Raw genomic sequence first — 23,097 nt, 5'->3', positions numbered from 1 at the left:
TCTTAAAACGATTCAGAGTAGTCAAGTTTACTAGTCGACTAATCGATTCAACCCATAGTCTGCTTTGTGACTGAACTTAAGTAAAATTTTGAGGTATCTGTATCCAACCTGAATATTTATATTTATTTTTCTGACGTTTTACTTTTACTCCATACGTGTTTTTTCCTTGGTGAATTTTGGAACGGCAGACGAATATAACAAAAACAACTCAGTACTTTTTAAAACTTTTTTTTAAGTAGGCTATCCACACTCCTACTCACAGAAAAATGGACAAGCGTGCTCGTGAATCAGGAGCAGAAGGTGCGAGATTTTCCACTGACTAATGTCACCCATACCCTGTAAGCAGAGCCGGGGTGACAGGAAACTACCGACGGGGGGTATATTTAGGACTGGTTATCACCTCCTGAAAAGTGACCTAAAAACATACTTCTCTATGTGAGCAGACGTCATTGATAACAGGAGAGCAGTTTTGACTTAAATAAGTAATTGTGAAATTAAACTGCCCAAAAAGTGGTACAATTCGGAGTTGGAATACAATCAAAATGTTATTTAAAATACGTATGCTACGATGTGCGTTCAACTTATTCAAACATGGTGCAAGGATGGGACCTTTCCTGTCATCTCGCACTCGCCAGCTATTTATACCACAACACACTATGGGAAAATACACCGTCAGGCAGCAAAGTTCACAATCCGCCACCCACGCTGCCATTCACAACATTTTTGCACTTTTGCACATTGTGACATGCCTTTTAATATTTTGCATAAGACAGCCAGAGGCTGGTGCTTGAAAACAGATTTGAAGAAAGAAAAAAAAACAACAACCCTCGCTAGTTTTCACAATAGAAACAAACAGAGCAACTTTAGCTTATTGATAACAAACACTGCAAAGCTAGCAAGTAGCAATGGATATTTGAACAAAGAAGGATCTTAAATTTGTCTTTTTATTTTTGGCCTTCTTGCTGTGTTTTTGCTGGTGGGAGTCGACAGGACTGATTTATCCAAAAAAAAGTTACCAGCGTGACCTCTGTCAGGGAGCAATCCACCGGAACGAATGTGCACACACGGACGTACATATTTGGAGTGAGCGGAGGTCTCGGGGTGGGCAAGGCGAGCCGAGTTTGCCCCCCCCCCCCCGCCGCCCCCGTTTCAAGTTGTTAATGGCAAAACATAAACAGGTAAAAACACTTACACGCACTATTCCGTCATACCACGGCGAGCGCCCTTTCGCACGCGCTGTTATTCGGCGGTGGGTGTGAGAGCATTTCAGCTGTGAGAGCATTTCAGCAGTCCTTTGAGATTGTTACATGAATGTGAGTGAGTGTTAATGTAGTACAGTATGTGATTTGAAAGACTACTAAAATGGTGTAACTTTCGCACACGCAATACTGAAACGTTCTGAACCACTATACGAGAATCCTCTCACGTAATACATGTGCTAAAAGGTGTGTTTCAGTAATGAGTGTGAGAGCATTTCAGTAGTGTTTCCATAGTGGGTGAGAGTTATAGGAAACGCGACAGAAACACGGTGTGAGAACACTACTAAAGCGCTCACCTTTTATACTGAAATGCTCTCATATAATATACTAGAATATGTATTTCACTGTTGTGTTTGAGAGTGTTGGTTCACCTGTTTGAGCGTTTCAGTGTATTGTATGAGAGAGTTCAGTAAGAAGAGTGTTTTATTAGTGCTTGTGAGTGTTTCATTAGTAGGCTACTATATTATATGAAACGATACTAAAGCATTCACTCACACTACTGAAACTCTCCTTCACGCACAATACTGAAATAGTCTCACCTATTATACTGATATTTTCTCATATAAGATTTCAGTAGTGTGTGTGTGTGAGTGCGGCTCAGTTGTATGCAAGAAAGGCTGGGAATATGTCTTTGTATGTAAAAAAAAAGAAAAGAAATACAAAACAATTATTACCATACAATACAAAAAAACAAAAAAGACATTCTACCGCCAAAATAATAAATCGCAGAAAAATAAATGTTAACTCGCATAAAATAGCTCCTCATCTGATGTCAATTGACAAGGCTGTGGTCAGGCGGCTGATGTTTACCACATGGACGCGGCAGGACGGCAGACAGGAGTGAAGAATGGACAATGCAAACAGCAGCTCGGCCAAATCGCATCATCTGGTGACAATTTTGTCAGCTATCTATGAGAGCTCTTGTGTCATACTCACTGTGAGGTGTTTGTGTGTGCAGAGCAGGTTATCATGAGGGGCCATCGGGAACATAATTTGTACTGATCACATGCACTACTGAAATAATCTCATTTAATACACCAAAATGCTCTCATATAATATTACAATGGGACCGGGTTGGCCCGTGAATAGTCTATTGAAATATACGGAACTCCGGATTCAATCGGGGGGAGGTAAGCCCCAAAAATCTTCACAAAATACTGATAAAATTCAATATGCGCTCCATGATAAACAGGGAGAAAATTGAGGGAAAAAGGGAAACTCTCATATAATGTACGATTATGCTCTCAAATAAACTGAAACACTCACACACAAAAATTCAAAATGATTTACTCAAACACTGCTGAAACACTCTTACACTTGATACTGAAAAAAAAGATCTGCTCACATACTACTGAAACACTCATAATATGTGCTGAAATGCTCTTAAGTAATACAGTGAAACACTCTCACACTCTCAACTTTAGAATTCAGTATTTATGCACAGTCACTACTGAAATGCTGAAATACACACTACTGAAAAAATTATACTTTCTCTCACGCACATCACACTCACACATCAACACTGTTATCATATAACATTTAAAAATATGTATTTTAGTAGTGTGTGTGAGAGATTATTGTCTATTATTATGATGTCCCTGCAGACACCTCATAGATTGTTGCACTGTGTTAACTTGTGGAGTGCAAGTGAGTATGCGACGCATTTCTGCCCGAGCTTATTGTACCATAAATTCACAACCTGCTAAAAGACAGGCATTGCAGGAATTTACACTTCAACCTTCCTGTTCTCACAGCAACGGCTGTATTGTTCGTGTGTGAGTGTGTGGGTGTGTGTGTGCGTGTGTGTTTGTGTGCGCGCGCATGTGTGTGCGTGACGATGTATCACATATGACGCTAATAATAGGCCAGCGTTGTTGTCGGAGTGGCTAGAAAGGCTGGAAAGAAAGGTGCAAAATAAAACTGGAAAAGTCTTTGTACATTGAAATGAATTTATTTTTTCAAGCCATAAAAAAATACAATAATTAAAAATCAATAAAAAAATAAATAATTAAAAATACATTATAAACAAGAATGAATAAATGTTTTAAAAATCTTTAGTAAAAAATTGTACCGTGTTTTGCCCTGCATCCCCAAATAAAATGTACAATCATAATAAATATAAATAAATACAAAAATTAAAACAATAAATAATCATTCATAGTGAAATAAATACAAAAAGGTAATTTTCTTTGTACTGTATGTTAATATAAAATAAGATAAACTGAAATTTAGGTTTGTTCGATACGTACGAAGTAAGAGTAATCCCTTTTTGAGCAATCACCGAGTACCGATACCTCTCATTTGATTTGTAAAATTTCATTGACCAAAATCACAAAGACCGTTTTTTCTGGCGCAGATGATGATTCGCGGATGTCACTGTGTACAACCCACTACTGCCGAGGAAAACTTACTCAATGTTAAATTTTCTCAGTAATCAGTATCGGGAGTCTCCGTCAGAGGAAGCAAATCTCGGTCCAGAAAGTAAAAACCCTGCCACAGTTTGGCTTTAGCCCCTTGTGCTAGCTAGCCAAAAGATAAACGAGCACTATGGGAGCTAGCGAGGGAGCTCGCTAGCTAGCACAAGGGGCTAAAGCCAAACTGTGGCAGGGTTTTTACTTTCTGGACTTTGATTTGCCACCTCTGGCCTCCATGAGTACCAGATACCTAAAATGAAGGCCGGTATCGGTACTCGCCCATCCTTAAATAAAATAAAATAAAATAAATGAAACAATACAAGTACTGCTCCCACCAAAAAGAATCCCCATTCTATGTTCTGTTCATGATCTATTATATGCAAATTAAAACAACATAAAATCTATTTTTTTCTTAAAGTGCCAATCTTGATAGCGACGTAAATCCATAACTTTTAAATATGAATTTCCCCGTCTGTCTAACATGAACAGTTGATAGGCGCTCATACAAACATGAAGCGATCCTCAAATCATTTATCTCCATGACTTTATTGCAGTTAAATCTCTGCTGCTTTTTTTTGTATATTCTGGCGCAGCAAGGTGTGATGGGACATAATGAGGAGATAACAAGAAGACAGAGTTTAGGGCAGCCGCTCCGCTGCCGCCCTGCCGTGAGAAGTTCCCTGTTCCCAGGCCCCGGTGTGTACGTTTGGGGGGCAATAACTCACCACGCCGCCTTTCACTTCCTCTTTCAGGCCCTGCGCTTTTTATGATCCGCTCCTCTGCCGCGCATCTGCCATCCTCACCGCTGCTATTGGACGACACGGGAGCTGGAGGAGGAGGAGGAGGAGGAGGAAGAGGATGCAGCTGGGATGAGGTGGGAAGGGATGGGTATGCCTTTAAAAAAAAAAAAAAAAGTCTACACTCACACACACGAGAAAAAAATAAGAGCAAGATTTCTACCATTAATGCTATGTATAACTTTACAATATAATTTTTTTTAAACTAATTTTAGATTTTGGGGAAATCATTTAAAATCAGCAACTTAGATCATGTGGTTGCACAAGTGTGCACACCCTCCTATAAATGGGATATACATATATATATATATAAACATGCAGCGGTGGTGGCGTTGTCCAGAGAGGAACGGGGGAAGGAATTATAATTATTGCAGACAAACAATAAGACAAAAAATTTGAAATAAATAAATAGCCATTCCAGCAGACGGCATGTGAACTTGACGACCTGTAGTTGACACGCCATTGAACATGTGACACAAACAGAAATTATGAGTGCAAAGAGCAGTGGAATGTTGCGCCCCACCTCGGTCCTATGCATTGAAGAGGATTTACTAAAAGTCAAGGGGTAAAAAATTGGGCGCCCTGAATCAAAGTACATCACAAAATAGCTTTACTCATCATTTACTATTAATCCTGCTTGTCTAAAAAAAGATAAGCATTTTTTTTCAACTTTAAAATCGATATTTTGTCTTCAAGGAAAGGAAAGCGGTGACCACGGTCAGTGGTGGGGCGGCGTCCGCTGTTACTGCACATTCTTTTGAAGTTCCCCCATGACCCAGTCCATGTTTCTGCCGGAACCTGTGCAAATGTGGTGGACACATAGACAGTTCTCTGAACTGTTTCAAGATCACCCTTGGACACTGTTACCACTTAGTGTCCCATGAAAATATGCACTTTTATGTCATGTACAGTTCCAAGATCCCCACCATGACAGCATTTTTACTTGATTTAACGCACACTGGTAAATCTAAACACAGTTTACTAAGACATGAGAAAATGTTCACTTATAAAAAAATGCTAAAAGAAGAAAAAGATGAAGAATGGACATGCTTTGTAACTGCTTGTGCGTTTGAAGGACGCGTTGTGTGTTTAGTACATGCGCCGTGTTGCTGACCCCCTGATCGCACCAACTATTTTAATCCAATCAGCTTCCTTTTCACATGACTGTCACACTCTGGACGTCGCCATGGCGACGCGGCGAGAGGAAGGAAAAAGACGCAGAGAAAGGTTTGCCTTGTCTTCGCTCTAAATCACCGTGACATTTAAACACACACGCAGACATGTACACACCACATATATTACTCGTCTGTCACTTTCTTGGATTTTATTAGTTCTACTGAAGTACAGTGGTACCTTGACTTATGAGTTTAATTTGTTCCATGACCAAGCTTGTAACTAAATTTACTCATGTACAAAATCAATTTACCCCATTGAAGTTCAGCGAAATGTATTTACAGCCGACCCGGGGTAGTGACTGGCCTGGCCCACCAATTGACGCCCATTAGAAATCTAAAACCTTGAAACAAAAAAAGCAGCCCTGATGTACGACAATTCTCCCGAATTTCCCGATGGCCATGACGCCCCTGCTCATACAGTATTTTTTTATCAGTTGATGGTGATTTTGGCTGGGAGGGATTGCGCAACCTGAGGTGAGGCAGCTGCACTTGGTGTCTCACCCATGTATTTATTCGAAGAGGAATTAAAAAATAAAATCAATATGAATGACAGCCCTGGGAACAAAATGTTAAAACTGAAGGCATGCAACTCTAGATTTGCTTGTTTTAAAAAAAAAAAGAAAAAGAAAAAAGGGCCTAAATTGTCCATGTTCTAGGCCACGAACTATGAACTAGGATGCACAGAGAAGAAGCAGCACGTTGCAAAATGGAGAGCAAAATTAGACACTACCGGTATATTAAATACAAAGGAAGACTATTGTCTTTCATATACTGTAATCAAAACCGCACAGTGAAGCAAGATTGCACAGACACACAGCATATAAGTGAGACCAAACATCAAAACTCACTTCCCCTCTGTGCAGAGGTGAAAAGTTGAGCCTGTGCCCTGTGGTTCTTTTTTTTTGTTTTTTTGTTTTTTCTGGCACGCCATCTCCCCCTACCCCGTGCTAATTCTCACTTCCATGCGTCTATAGCATGTTGCTTCTTGCATAGATGTACTCGAGTTCACAAAGTTGACTTCTTGCTCTTACACTGGAAACTGCTGACTGAATTCTTTATTTCTTTTCTTTTTCTTTTTTTTACCCAAACGGTTTGATTCAACGCGAAAAGATTACTCTGTTGTTCACAACCACTTTGCACTCGCTATGCCACCATCCAGTTTAACACTAATGGAATGCCGCCATCTACTGGTCAAAATGATAACTGTTTCTCGTGACCCCAATACCAGTGGAAATGAATTGATACAACTTAAACATATGTAATTGTTGTGGTTTCACCTACAAAAAAATATACATTTATGTAAAATTTTATTTTCCAAGGATAAGAATATTGTAAACTAAATAGTCATGATTTGTATCTTTCAAAACAACGCCTATCTATCGACAAACCCAATTCCCAAAAAGTTGGGACACAATACAAATTGTGAATAAAAACTTAATGCAATCATGTGGAAGTGCTAAATTTCAATATTTTGTTCAGAATAGAACATAGATGATAGGTCAAAAGTTTAAACTGAGAAGATGTATAATTTTAAGGTTGATTGTAAATTTCATGGTGCCAACAAATCTCAAAAAAGTTAGGTCAGGTAGCAATAAGAGGCTGGAAAAGTCAATAGCACTTATAAAAAAAAAACAGCTGGAAGACCAGTTACCACTAATGAGGTCCATTGGCAACTCGATTGGAGTATAAAAAGAGCTTCTCGGAGTGGCAGTGTCGCTCAGAAGCGAAGACGGGTAGAGAATCACCAATTCCTCCAATGTTGCGCAGAAAGATAATGGAGAAATATCAGAAAGGTGTTTACCAGCGACAAATTTAAGTCATCATCATCTACAGTGCATAACATCATCCAAAGATTCAGAGAATCTGGAACAATCTCTGTGTGTAAGGGTCAAGGCCGAAAAATCCTACTGGATGCCCGTGATCTTCGGGCCCTTAAACGGCACTGCACCGCAAACAGGAATGCTTACTGTAAGGGAAATCACACAAAGGGCTGAGCAATATTTCCAGAAAACATCCATCTATCTTTCTATCTATCTATCTATCTATCTATCTATCTATCTATCTATCTATCTATCTATCTATCTATCTATCTATCTATCTATCTATCTATCTATCTATCTATCTATCTATCTATCTATCTATCTATCTATCTATCTATCTATGTCTGTCTGTCTGTCTGTCTATAACTTTTCCATACACAGTTTTCTGCTTCCCGTAGCTCCACCCCTACGCGGCTTATGTCTTATGGGTAATGTAGTGAATTTATTTGCTCATTGTAGTCAACCCCAATGCCATTATTCAACTGGCAATCGGTAGAGGTCGCCATTGCTGCGTATTTCAGATATACGGTGGCCGAGTAGGGGCTAAAGCTAACCAAGCTACCTTGGTTCGCTGTGAGTGTGTGTGTGCGTGTGTGTGTGCGTGTGTACGTGTATGAAAAGTGTGTCGGCGGTCTGTGCCGCCAGACGAGAGTAGCCTGCTACGCAACCCTGACGACGAGCTTCTCGCACACTTTGTGTCCGGCGACCGACGCGTTTGGACGTTCCAACTACACAAGATAACCATCAAATAAAGAAAGTTACAATGAATGCGTAAAAGCGACACCGGGACCTGAGCGAGCGGCGAACGAGACGACGGGGACTGTCTGTGATCGCCCACTGGTTGAGCCACAAGTTGCATTCGCAGGTAAGGCGACGCTTTTAAACAATAAATCCATCGTTGATTTGGGGAGAACTTTAAGCGCAGCTTTGTTTAGCGTTCGGCCGAGTGACCAAAAAGTTTTATTCGCAGTGTTTGTTGGAGTTTCTGTTAGGTTTATTGCTGGACAAGATGGTCTCCCCCTTCTTTGTGTTTGTTCTCGGACTTTGTTGCGCTAAGAGCATTAAGTTGCCGTCTGGACGATGACAACAGGTGTTTAAACGCTAGAAAAACGGTGATTTATTATGCTTTTATGGTTAAGAATTAAAACAAGGGAGATAATACGAACACATAGTTTCCGACGTTGAAGCGTTTCAAATTAAGAAGGTGCATTTGAAGTGTTAAATTGTTTGTAAAGAGGTGGAAATAGTCATCTGTACTTGAGTGGAAGCATAGATATTTGTTTATAAAATGCTGTTAGAAGTACCGATTCAACTTGTGTAAAAGTAAAACAAAAAAAGACACTAAAATAAAGTAAAAATGAAACTTAACAAGATACACCTAAAAGTCGATTCGTATCTGGTTTCTGCCGCACGGTTCAATACGCGATTTTTTTCCATTTTTTATAAAATGCTGTTAGAAGTACCGATTCAACTTGTGTAAAAGTAAAACAAAAAAAGACACTAAAATAAAGTAAAAATGAAACTTAACAAGATACACCTAAAAGTCGATTCGTATCTGGTTTCTGCCGCACGGTTCAATACGCGATTTTTTTTTCATTTTTTATAAAATGCTGTTAGAAGTACCGATTCAACTTGTGTAAAAGTAAAACAAAAAAATACACTAAAATAAAGTAAAAATGAAACTTAACAAGATACACCTAAAAGTCGATTCGTATCTGGTTTCTGCCGCACGGTTCAATACGCGATTTTTTTTCATTTTTTTTCACATAAGATCGTTTTTGTTTTTTTAATAAATCATAGTAATATTTATAATAATTAGGGTCCGGCCAATTAATTGGCTGTCCGATTTAATCGGCCAAAATTAGCTCTTTTTACATTACAACATACAACAACGATAATGACATTCAAACAACCCACCGCCAAAAAAAAGGCTGATTTTTACCAACTTTCTCTGTTGTTAAAACAAAATGAAGGACAAATGATTGTAAAACAGTCAAATATTCTGCTTGTTAGTGACAGCGTTAAGGGACCAAAAATGATTAATTATACTGTACATTTTTAAAAATGTATTCAGCCGATTTAAATGGTTATCGGAATGTTGCACTGTCAAATAATGGAATTGGTATCAGCCTAAAAAAAGAAATCAGCCTTTGGGCCCTAATATTGAGTTCGCTCTGCCTCGGTCAAATGAAATAGGAGGATTTGTTTACTAATGGTGTCATCTGAGCCACACGGAAGGATGTATGACATCAACAAGAAGGTCTATAGAGCATCATTGTTTCTTTCCCTTCAAAGCGTCATGGATTCAGAGCAGTACAAGGTAGATCCACACTACATGGATGGCGGAAATGGCGGCAGCCACCACTGGCACGTCATTGCGCAAGCGGGGGACTCGGACCCAAGGACACGAGATGGGGACGGCGGTGGCTGGAGGTTTTTAGAAGTGTCGCTTTCCGGAGGTGCGCCATGGGGGTTCACGCTCCGCGGTGGGCTGGAGCATCGCGAGCCCTTGCTCATCACCAAGGTAAGCCGGACCAGAACTTTGATATTTAATTTAAAGCGGACATTCAACTTGCATGTTTAATTGTGTTCCGTGACCAAGCTCAATTTACTCGTACAACCTCCTGTGAAAGTAAAAACCCGTCAGTAATTGACACCAACTCAAAAACATTTGTAAAAAAACAACCAACAGTTTTTCTATTAGACAAGGCTATGAAGCTCCTCCCCTCACGTCAACTTAATTGCTTGGCACCAAGATGTCACAAGGTTGCGGCAAGCAATATATTTACATTAGACGTAGCTTAGGCCTGAAGACAAAAACAGTGAATCAGTGAGGTTTTCATTACCCCCCAAAATCTACGAATACGCAAATTTGTGAATGCTGAACCACGAGTATGCAGGTCTTCATTTTATAGCAAATATTTTTTTCCCATTGAAATTCATTATGTGAAATTCCAATTAATTAAACCCTATCAGCATCCCAAATAACAACCAACATTTCTTTATTTTTTCAAAAAAAAAAATCTTTCAAAACGCCTCCGTGGCATGAAGTGTAATTGAGCGGCTTGGTGCTGAAGTGCTGCCCTTGTGATTGAAAATTCCATCCATGCTGCTAGCGTGTACTTTGCAGTTGCTTCTTTAGATTTGTGGCGGCCATCCCTTGCTCTGCCTCTGGTTGTCAAGGCAACGAATGCCGTATTCAGCAGTGGCTCATTTGCACGAGGCTTGACCAGACCCTCAAAAACAGGCAAAATTTGAGCGGAATTGTTATGCAACTCCTGAGAGTTAATCAAAAACTCTACAGAATATTGCTCTTGTGCATCATGCAACTTGGACTGCAAAAAGTGTCGGACTCCTCATCAGGGTTGTTTCCTCTCGCCAGCGTCCTTTGATAATTGCCGATAAACACTGAATGACAGGAAATATGGAGAGAGAAAAATACAACAGGACGGAAATGATTTTCCTGTTACTCATGAAACTTTTATGTACGTGCTATGTGGGCTTCAGGTGTAAGCCACTAATACGTGCAGCCTTTTCCCCCGAGGTCACTCAATTCGGAAATCATTGGTTTTCTGCATGTTTTGCTTTTATTTGTGTGTGTGACTCAACTTCCAAAACAAGGAACAAGGTGTGTTTTGCACTTTCCTAAAAAGAAGACACAACTTTCTATATATAACCCTCATTAACATATACGCATATTTACATATACTTACATTGCGATTACAGATGGAACGTGCTGAACGGTATCACGCTGCATGTTGTTGATACAATGCAGACTACTGTACAGGCCGTTCCTGTCTTAGTGCGATCTGTGCTGCCATGTCGCCTGTGTAATCATTTACCACGCAAGGCCTCACTGGACGCTTAATTCCCGGTGCTAAAACGCCATCCCCTGTTTGAGTTGGGCCTGTCGCTTCGCCATCGACCCAAAAGCGGTCCAAAGTCCAAGCCAAGGGGGGTGGCAGCGAGACTCTTGTGTAGTTTTTTTTTTTTTTTAAACTTGATCACGTTAAAAAGTGTTCCTTTTGGGGATTTAATATGTAACTATATAAAACGAGCAGTGAAGCCTGTCGTTTGATGTTGACACCATTTTGCTGTTAATCTTTCATGGCCACATGGATACTGGAGGCAGCAGCCAAAGGGGACCTGGTGAGATTTTAACCTTTTCTGTGGAACAACTATTTGTTACATATACGACGAATGATCTGACCTACACTTTTCTCAAGAATATGAAACGTCAACAAACAATGGAGTGACACATGTAGACAGATGATGTAACAATGCAATAGCAAACTGCCCAATGTTATCCAAGATGTGCACATTAGAATGAGCAGCACAATGTCCATTGAAATGAAACAAAAAAAAAGCTAATTTTCTCCCAAAAACATATAAATATGTTCTATTTTAAATATTACCATATTCCCAAATGCGTATTTATAATTTTTTTATGTTTTTTTATGCTATAGCATACAGAAGGCTTTGATGCAGCCTCTGAAGCAATGGTAGTTATTACAAAAAAACGGGCAGCAGAGTATAAGAGAGCAACCAGGGCCATGTTGCAAAAAAGCTCCTTTCCCCAGTGTTTTCAACAGGTTTGTGAATAATCATGAAACTTAGCTATATTCTAATGCTAATTGCTGCAAAACGGAAACAGATGGAATTATACCTTTTTTTCCTGAGGAAAGAAGAGACTCTAATTCTTCTTTTGGTAGGTTCCAAGTTTTGATAGCAATAGAACACAATATTCTGTGGGCCTTGCAAAATCAGTCAAAATCCAGTCAAATAGCAGGGTGTGAAGGGGGTTGCTTCAGTGGAAATTGCTGCGAATGAATAAGTTAAAAAGTGCTGTTTTTCTTACAAAACATGTTTTGAATATTGTTGTAGTATTTTTGGTTGTTGTTGTGGGGGCGGAATGGGGAAAGATGATTTGATTTCTTTTCTCACGTTCAGCTGTTTAATGAACATGTCAAGCAACCCAATACACAAATACGAAATAAAAACACGCGCAAGGAGGGTGTGTGCAGCAAGTGTTAACGCTTGCACAATGGCCAACTGGAGATAGTCAGAGCTCCTGACATGACTCTCGTCACTTGGAGGGTCCGCCATACTGTCGACTTGGCCATATTGTGCTAAGCGGTCAGGACACTTGTAACACATACCTGCTCTGCAAGAAGCTAGCTCGTAGTACCGCAGGGAAGATGATATCAGATACCTGATGCCTTGACTAGATAAAGAGGCGAGTATCTATTTTTAGTGTAGGAAAAAGGTGGATAGATAAAGGCATGTATTTATTTTTTATATGTCAGGTTTATTGGGTTCTGCTCTCCCACGCCTTTTTATCTGTGTTAAAAAAAAGATCACATTTCATTCCAAGTTTATAGTTAGACGTATGTTTAACATACATACTGCCAACTCAGTCAAAATTGATATTCCCCTTCCCATGATGCATTGCTCGTCGATAAGTACCCCATGGCAATATACTGAGCCCCGTCATGTTTACATAAAAAGGCAATTTATTAATCGAATTCAAAGTCAAATCCTATTATGTATTGTATGTCTATGAAGATGCGTGTATATATAAAATATTATGCACAATGGGCCACAGTGTGAGAAGAGGTTTCGGGGGGGGGAGATCGGTTTCCTGGATCTAATTAAAATTCTTCACATTCCTGTCATGACTCAGGTAATGCGCGAGGTCTTGGCGGCCTTAAAAGTCCTCACTCAGGATAAACTTAAATAATCCCGTTTTACACGACCCAGCTGGGTACGCCGGCCCGTGCATACGTTTGCGTTTCGCCGGCTGACATATTTGTTGCACAGCGCAGCGTCTCTCTTATCACACGCTGCCATAAATCAAGTGCACTTAAAACACGTTGGATTCATTATAGGATCCTTTTGTATGGAGGCTTTATAGGATCACATAAACGAATGTGGCTCAGGGTGGATTATTTTTCAGGTTTGGCACATTTCAGCGATTTAAGAAGTGGTTTATTCCAAGCCTTGTCAACCGCAAGACACTATGAAAATACAGTACACGGCACGCAAACGTTGAATCAAATCGGAGATATGACAGCGGTGGAGCGGTTTGGGACTTTTGCTGCACATTTATAAAGAGTTCATATCGGGGGAGGAGTAAATATGCCAAACTTGCCTGCAAAATTCACAAAATATTAGTTGAATTTTCTTATCTTTATGACTAGACTTAAGAGAGGAGATAAGGATTCTTTTCATAAATTAAAGCGCATCCTTGGTATCTTAATAAAATACAGTTTATCACAAGGACCAGGAATCATTTCCATAAAAAAATCTCTGGGGGAAAAAAGTTTGCGTAAAGTGAACATTTTTGTGTTATTCTATAAAATCTTTACTCCTCCCACACGCTTTAAACATCTTTAATCTATTAAAACACACTTTTTAAAGTATTCCTTATTAGGGTTGAATGATTAAAAAAAATAAAATCTTAAGATTATTATATTTTTGATTAGTTGTTCAATTCTATTCCTTCGTGCCTGTTGTCAAGAAATCGGAGACTTTTGTATGACATCACTTTGAGAAAGTGTTGCTTGCTTCAAGCGGTTGATTTGATTAATCCCAGTTTACTGTAAAACTGATCCCGCCTCTCGCTGAATGTCAACTTGGACTCTACAACTGACCTGCGACCCTGATGAGTACAAGCTGTAGTAAAGTTTAAGTCAACCGTAAACATTTCTTGACAATATGTGACCTCACTAGTCAAAACATGCCATTCTGATTAATATTACATTTGTGGAATATGAGTTATGAAGCAAAATTCAGCCATTTTTATACATCTCAGGGGGCGGCCATTTTGGCCCTTTTTTATTTATTTATTTATTATTATTTTTTTGCTACTTGTTGTTGATTGAAGATAACATCAATGTTGCTCAGGTCTCAGGTAACAACCAATCACAGCTCAGCTTCATAAAACAGGTGAGCTGTGATTGGTCGTTGTCTGAGCCCTGAGCAACTGTGATGTCATCTTCAATCGACAGCAAGTGGCAAAATGGCCGCCCCCTGTGATGGATAAAAACGGCAGGATTCTGCTGCTTACCTCATATTCCACTAACGCAATATTAACCAGAATACCATATTTAGACCAGTGGGGCTGCATAGATCATATTATTGTCCAAAACATTTTTGGGGGTTGACTTCTCCTTTAAAAAAAAAAAAATGAAGTGGTGGATTGATCTGTTTACTGGCGTCCTGTAAAATGTCATTCAAACCAAGTCCCAACCACACGTGAAGTTTGATGTCAGCATCACCCACGAAGACAGGACGACGTCTTGTCAGCAGAAAGTACGCATTCCTTCCTCTCTTCCCCACACCACATCCTTCCCCTCGCATCCCCTCCGACTGACTGTTTTCACGCTCGTCCAGGATAGCTGCACATCGACTGATTGGAGGCCAGAGGAAGAGCGTCAACAAAGGACGCGCTATGTGGCTCACGCTGATTAGGCTCGCGCGGTGCGAACTGTTTAGAAAAGGAGCTATAAATCTCACAGTGTGTCAGCCTTTATTTTTGTTTGTCTGGCTCCTAGCTCCGAACTGTTAGCCACATTCTTGATTCATTTATGTGGCTGGGAGAAATGAAAGCCAAACCGTTTTGCAGCCTGGAGGCTAATGAGCTGTTAATTTTCTGTAACACCTCGTTCTTTATCCACATATAGGAATGCGTTTTACTACCGACGGTTACATGTGCGGGAAAACCCGTGTAAACCATTTAGCAAACATGCTAATTAGAGGTCTTCAGAATGGTGACTGAGGGCAGTGATTAGGCTGCACTCAAATGACCCTTAACTCTCTGTGCTGTAAAACACTTTGGCAGGATATTAAAAAAAAAGGCCCAAAGTGCTCTTAAAACAGGCCCTCGCACCCTCTATTTCATGGGCGACCCCCATTACCATTAAGCTTTAATACGATTTAGTGTCGCCTATTTGTCTAGGACAGTGACTTCCAACCTGTGTGCCATGAGTTCAGAGTGACAGCCGGAACGATTTCTGTAACTACTACTCCGCTGGATGAGCAAAAAAAAAAAAGTACAACGAACCTGTGTTTCTACTTGGTGTCATTCATGCAATAGAATAATCATTTTGTGTTCAATAAAACAGGCCCAGATTTCACACGGAGTTCAGACTAACTCTTCTACCACCAAGAAAATATTTCAACGAAGCTGACGAGCTATTGCGGCTAAACACTCTTCTACCATGGCTCCTTTAAAGGGGAAGTCAACCGTAAACATTTATTAACAATACTATTATGTTACATATGACCTCACTAGTCTAAACGTGACATTCTGATTAATATTGCATTTATGTAGTTATGGAGCAAAATCCAGCCATTTTTCTCCACTGAAGATGACATCAATGTTGCTCAGGTGTCAGGCAACAACCAATCACAGCTCGGCTTCAGAAAACAGGTGAGCTGTGATTGGTCGTTAGACCAGTGGGGCTGCATGGAATATATTATTGTCAAATATTTTTGGGGCGTTGACTGCCCCTTTCAAGTCACTAATTGTCCTCTCCATGGCAACAAATACGCTACACTTCTGACATTTATTGTTATCACTCACAGAGAACGAGGAGTTAGCCGCATATGACACGAGAGCAAGAAGAGATCATGTTCAGAGGCTAAAAACGAAACGTGATGCTCGACAACCTGAAATCTGCACGGGTAAATAAATGTATTACCCTTCTGAAGAATCCACTGCAGCCTTCAGGATATACTTTCCCTGTCTTTGCCTGAACGCCTGCTCCAGGAGTTTGACGTTTTCATCAGCGGTGGTATGAACAAACCCCCGCTTTGAGAAACTTGCATTGGATTGCATACCCTGTGCGACATTTTGAACAGCCACGAAGCTCCCTTAAACTGGCACGCGGAACTGTAGACGGGGAAAGAATAACTTTCAAACTGAAAAAAATCAACTGAAACGTCAGCAAATGTTTAGCCGAGCAGAGAATAATGCCTTGTTGGCGCTGGGCTGGCGGTTTGTTGCTGTGTGTCCAAGACAGCTGAGAGTCCCCAGTTTTACGTTGACACCCCACAGTGTTCAGCTGCTTTGCAAAGTCACCAAACCCTTAAAGACACCCAGAAAGCCACAATTATGGTCCTAAAATTGTAAGCTTTGATCATGTAGCCGCTGCGTTTTTGGACTTGTCAACGAGTGTTTATTTTATGTTTTAGTACCAGTGTTAAATATATCCAAAGCACTGTTTTGCAGTTGGCAGCGCTTGATCCACCGAGAATGCATCAGCCATCGATTCAGGCTCCTCCACAGAATACATGACCATATCGGGCCCAGGTCGGGAACCCGGCCAGCCTCCATAAACCCCTCCCCCCCCCCTGTTACCTTGTCTCGTAGCGGAATGAGGAATGAATGATGAAAAGAAGCTAAGATGGTCGGTCGTTATCTGGGCTCTCTCGCGTTGAGGATAAAGACCACGTAATGTTCTGTAAATGCGCACATGCCTGTATCGTTAAGTCATCCGCAACCTCCCCCCCCCCCCAGACTTGCAGGTTCACTGATAATCAGCTGCAGATCCTGCCGCGTTAATGTGACGAGCAGTGGTGGAGAGTAACGCAATGTACCGTATAGCATACTTGCTTAAATCTGTTGAAGGTTTTCGGGAAAACAAGAAGAAGAACGTTGGTATTTTTTTATTGATGTAATTACTTAAAAACATGTTCGAGAAAAATATGGCAATGGGACGAGTTCACAAATGACCTCTTTTTTATTTTTTTGGGATTATTTCCTTTTTGCAACAAACCACATCAAATAATTTGTTACAGATCTTGATGAGGAATTTCCATGTATGTCATTATTCTGGCAAAAAGCCCGGGTATCGTTAGCCTAATAACATAATTGCCTAAGTTGTATTTGAACATTAAATACAAAAAAAAAAAACTTTTTGGCAAGAAAGCTGCTATGTATTTTTTTTTCTTCATTTATTTGGTAACTGTAAGTAAAAAATTACTTTGGCAAGAATGCTAATGATGTGATGAGAAAACGGCTGAAAAAACGTGATTGAGAAAAATTTGTACTTCTACTGAAGTTACAAAGTGAGAGTACTTTTACCGCCTCTGCTGGCGAGGCCTGTTTTTTTGTGTGTGTGAAAACAGCTTCGACCGCTCTCCCTGTCAGTTTAATATCACCGCCAGCTGACCTTCTGTCCGATAGCCGCCTTTTTCCCAGGTGTCTGCCATCAGACACGCAACCAGTGTTTGACATCCATAAAGACGCTCCGTTGACCTGCTCCTGACGTCCATTTCTTTTGAGTTCGATTTCGTTTTAACTCTAAACACATGTAGGCGCAGGCCACACGTTTTGGTTAGACTTTATTTTAACATGAAACACATGTAGCACACGTTGGCAGGCCACACATTTGGTTTCTGGGGATCTTCAGTGGCGACTTACCCGAATGAATCCACCTCTTAACACCACAACTATCATGTCACAATTAAATTTGAATTGTTAAGGGGAAGTCAATCCCGCCCCCAATTTTTTTTGACAATGTTCTATGCCAGCCCCTCTACTCTGAATATGGTATTCTGGTTAATATTGCGTTAGTGGAATATGAGCTAAGAAACAAAATCCAGCCGTCCATCTCAGGGGGCGGCCATTTTGGCCCTTTTTTATTTATTTATTTATTATTATTTTTTTGCTACTTGTTGTTGATTGGAGATGACATCAATGTTGCTCAGGTCTCAGGTAACAACCAATCACAGCGCAGCTTCAGTAAACAGGGGAGCTCTGATTGGTTGTTTCCTGAGCCCTGAGCAACTGTGGCGTCATCTTCAGTCGACAACAAGTGGCAAAATGGCCGCCCCCTGAGATGGATAAAAACAGCTGGATTTTGTTTCATAACTCGTATTCCACAAATGTAATATTAATCAGAATGTCATGTTTAGACTAGTGAGGTCACATATAGCATATTATTGTCAAGACATTTTTAAGATTGACTTCCACTTTAAAGAAAATGTCTAATAGTTTAACTTACAGGGGCCAGAACTACTAATTATGAAAGCCGTGGGCAGATAAGCTTGACATGGCAACACATACAGTAGAGACAGCCTAGAAACTCTTACGAAATGAAGAGAAACGACTATTGGAAATAAAGCAATAATATTTCCGAGAAAAAAGTCATGGATACGCGCATGTAAATGGAGTTATGAGCTTGGTCACGAAACAAATTTAACCTGTCGCAAGGTAGCAACTGTACTATTTCTTGGACCCACCATGTCCCTCGCAGGGTATCGAATGGTGTGCCGTGTTTTTGCGTCAGGTGGAGGAGGCCAGCAAGGCGGCAGCTGTGGGCCTGCAGGCGGGAGATGAGCTCGTCAACATTAACGAGATTCCCCTGAGCGGCTTCAGGCAGGAGGCAATCTGCCTGGTGAAAGGCTCCCACCGGACGCTCAGTCTCATGGTGAAAAGGTAAGGGGGTTGCCGCGGCAACGTCTCCCGACAACAAAACCCACCCAGGAGCTCCCTTTAACACACGCTTCATACGCCACGGGATTTCCCGCTATCAACGCCGTCAAGTTTCTCGCGAGCCGGATGATCCTGTTTGGTGGGGCTGCGCTGAGGTTGCGCTTTTTTTTTGATGCGGCTTTCCGCCGCTGTCAAGACGGGTTGTGGGTGACATCATACCCTAAACACACACACACACACATAGAGGTTTTGGATTCGACTCAACTGTGACGTGTCAGCCATCGGTGGGAAGTAACCTAGTACAAATACCTTGTTACTGGACTTGAGTTGATTTTTTTTTTTCAGGTGTCTTGATAATTTTTTTATTACTTTGCACAAAAAAATTCGGGGTCCGCTGTACTGCGTAAAAACAAAACACCATTGATTCATACAGTACATACATACATACAAGTATCTAAGTTGATGTGTCGAATCTGCTGCTCCGTCATTCACTTCCATTGACCTAAAGTATGCTAGCTTCTGCTAATTGGTTAGTGTTTAGTCAGCTGATAGGGGATCAGGAAGTGTTGTCGCTCGAGCTGCCGTGTATGACGAGTAAAGTTCAAATGAATAAGAATGAATCAGTTTTTATAAACAGTGTCCCATTAACAACGAATCTTCACTTTACACTATAGCTACACTACGTGTATTTGTCGTAAGATTCTGAGTTTTTCTCACAAATCTGCCCCTTCATAAAGTCGCAAATTTTCGAGTTTTTTTCTCGCAGATTTGCGACTTTATAAAGTGGCAAATTTGTGACTTTTATAAGGTGGCAAATTTTCGAGTTTTTCTTCGCTGTTGGCGACACTATAAAAAAAAAAAAAAAGAAAGACGTAATGACTTTTTTTTCTTCTCAATATGAGCACTCTATAATAAAAAATAAAAAAAATTCTGTGGAGACATTTAGTCTGTAGATTTTTATTGCTCAAGTAGAATCAGTGCTACTTCCATTTCCACTCTTTTTTATTTTACACAAGTATCTGTGCTTCTACTTAAGTACAGACTGGTATTTTTCCCACCTCTGGGCCACCACTTCACCTTTTACAATCCCTGACACCGTAAATATCTCTGTGGCGTTCTCGTGGCCTTCATATCTTCTTTAAACTGATGAATCATTCGTCAGCTCCTTCCTCAACAATGGTGGCCTTGTCTGCCCGTCGCCGTCTGCTTGTCTTTCTGCATTGTCTCATACATTGGGACGGACGAGGGCTGCCGTATAAAGAAGGCCACTCGGCACTCGCTGTTGGTCTCAATGCAAGCGAGTGGCTTTGAGGGGCAACAGAAAGTAGAAGAATAATTTCTACTCAAGTAAAAAAAAAAAAAAGGTATGTATTGTGATGGCGATAGCTTAATCCAGTGATTTCCAACCACTGGGGCCTTTAAGAGATCATTCTATTTTTTTTCTCCTTACGACCAAATAGTTCACAGTGAACTTTTGCGTTTTTGGGAACCTATTCTCATTTATTCACTGAAAAAAAAACATACCTGTTCACTGTTGTGCTCTAGTCAACGCAACAACAATACTGCTTTGGTGGTATCTTGGTGCCAAAGAATTCATTGGACGGGAGTTGAGGAGCTTCATTTAGACAAACATCTTTGTTTCATTTAGTCTTCGCTGGCCTCTATAGGCAATTACAAACCCTTTTGGGGAGTGTCGATTAGTCGTGGATTTTTGCTACTCATGGCAAGGTTCTGTACATGCAACGTAAAGCTACTAAACGCAGAATATTCCATTTTGAGTCGCTACTGCCACCTGTGGCCGACAAATGAAACTGCACACACACGCACCCTTCTTCTCATACACAACGCATAATTGATGTCACATCCGCAGACAGAGGGCGGGAAATTCAAACCCGAATCCAGTCCTGAAAACTATTGGCCAGAGGCTGGCAGGAGTATCCATCGTGAACAGCTTAAGGTGTTAATCTGCTAATTGGAAGATGTTTCAATCATAAATGGTCAAATAAAACGGCTATTGTAACGATATTTTTGGCCAAATTGTTACAGAGAGCAGCTTTAAATCTTTTTGTGTTTTTAAATCAATAAGTTTTCAGAATTGTACTATAATTTTCTGTTTCAAATGAATTCAGTTCGACATAGCACTGCACTGTCGCTAGCCTGAGGCTGAGCTACACTGTGTTTGTTCAAGTCGTAGAAATGTAACTGGAGCGAGGCAGTCACACTTTTTGTCCTTTCATATGTTCTGTAGTGTGTTCAGTATAACTCTGTACTCGTCCTTCCATTTTAAAATGAAATAGAAATTTTTGTGAAGTTGACCCGTCCCATACTGGCTGCTGCTCATTTGCGATCAATGTGTGCGTTTGTTGTTAAAACACATCTCAGCGGGAGGCGTCAAAAACGTGCATCTGCTCATTGTCGCCTTTGCCACGCTAAATGAAGAAAGATGTTTCCTGCCGACACGATTGTTCTTGTCGTGTTGTTCGACAGCCTCCAAACCATCTGGGACTGTCAACTTCCTTCCCGCTCTTCGTCCGTATTCAAGAATTGACTTTAATCTGCTTCAGTGAGCGTGTCCAAAAGTTATCCAGACAAGTTGGTCGGGAGTTACTCCATTTTCCTATTTGGCATTGTTTTTAGAGGACAAAGTGTTGTTTATCAACAGGAAGGCATTTTGTTTCTGAAAGCCTTATGACTATGGTATGGAAAATAATGCACAGAAATTAACTTTTGAGAAATGTATTACTGCAATGTTTAGGAACGCAATGATTAATCAATAAAAGGTAGAAGCTAAAGTTTGAATAACAAATACGGGGTCACATTCATTGAAACTCGGCTTGAAAGAACTGCTTCCGTAGCATCACTGTTCTTGTTAGCTCAGGGATCATGCATGTTGAACAAGAAGTTGTCAGGATCGGGTTCGGGTGCAGGTTCAGGTGCGGCCTCCTTGCAAACAGCAATGAGTAATGGCCGTGCGGTGACGAAACTTGGATTGAAGCCACGCACGTTTGTCCAATCCAAAGGTGCCGTTGGCATTTGTTTTGTTTCATCATCTGCGCAACATGCCCGGACATGGCAAATCGACGCTTTTTTGCAGGAAGGTCACTTTAATTAATGTCACAAGTGAGCAAGCAGCTTTAAATCATTTTCAATGTATTTCTATGTATAAGTTTCAGCAATAGGAAATTTGGTTAGCTTGTCTATTATGACGAGAACCAGCAAAGAAGTCTCAGGAAGTAATGCCCAAAAAGAGAGGAAGTCTGCCATTTTGATTTTAAGTGGCCATTTTGCGCTTTTCCTGGGGTCCTTCAAAAAAAACGTATCCTCACACCTCACTTTTGAAAATTTTTAACTTAGCAGTATACAATTTTTTAGGCATGACTATCATGAATAGACTCACAAAAAGCTCTGTCGAAACCATCCATCCATCCATTTTCTGTACCGCTTGTCCTCACAAGGGTCGCAGGGTTGCTGGAGCCTATCCCAGCTGGCTTCGGGCAGTAGGCGGGGTCTGTCGAAACCATGCAAAAAGAAAAAAGAAATGCACACAGTGTGACATTTTAGTAATCATGGCCTTTTCAAAGATGGCCTTGTCTTTGATTGAATCTGATTGCAACTACATTTGAAACTATTCTCGACCAAAGGTGACACAAATTTAGGAAACAGTTGAGGCTTTTGTCATTGAGTGTGGGCGGTGAATTGTCGCGGACCTTGATGACTCAGCATAAAACAGGATATTCTAATAAGTCCTTGATTTTGAAATCTCAACCCCGAAGCCAGTTTCACTCAGCAATGAGAAATTTGTTTGGCATGTCTATCATGTGTAACCCCCCCCCCCCCCCCAAAAAAAAGTTTCATAATGCCATGCTTAGAAAGACATAAGAAATGTACCATTTTGGGTTTGTCTTAACTCTTCAATAAATAAATAAATAAAGATTCTGCCCCCAAAGCTAGTTTGACTTATCAACAGGAAATTTGGTAGGCATGTCTGTCATGAGTAGGCCCACAAAAAACTCTCAAGAGGAAATGTCGAAAAATATACAAGCGGTCTGCCATTTTGGTTTGAAGTGGTGGTTTTGGCCATTTCTATAGGGGTCATTCAAAAACAAATTAAAAAATTCAGAACCCACTCCCATTGTTAGTAGACCTTCAAGGTCTTTTTGCTGAAAGGAGTTTGCAAGTTTTTGTTTTG

The 23,097-nt window shown here is 40.5% G+C and overlaps 1 protein-coding gene across 1 annotated transcript in view; it reads left to right on the top strand.

The window, feature by feature from the left end:
• Positions 1-7,239: 7,239 nt before the first annotated feature.
• Positions 7,240-23,097, top strand: part of shroom2a (shroom family member 2a) — a 34,265-nt gene continuing 18,407 nt past the window's right edge. The window contains 3 exon segments of the mRNA XM_086088956.1: positions 7,240-8,330; positions 9,761-9,989; positions 18,763-18,911. Of these exon segments, the coding sequence (XP_085945082.1) occupies positions 9,765-9,989; positions 18,763-18,911 (374 nt within the window). The 5' untranslated portion in view covers positions 7,240-8,330; positions 9,761-9,764.

Source organism: Leptonotus elevatus, chromosome 11 (assembly GCF_054856555.1).
Source record: "Leptonotus elevatus isolate MCC_2025b chromosome 11, RoL_Lele_1.0, whole genome shotgun sequence".
Taxonomy (NCBI): Eukaryota; Metazoa; Chordata; class Actinopteri; order Syngnathiformes; family Syngnathidae; genus Leptonotus; species Leptonotus elevatus.
The sequence above is the reverse complement of the archived record's forward strand: the minus strand, read 5'-3'. Positions and strand labels throughout refer to the sequence as shown.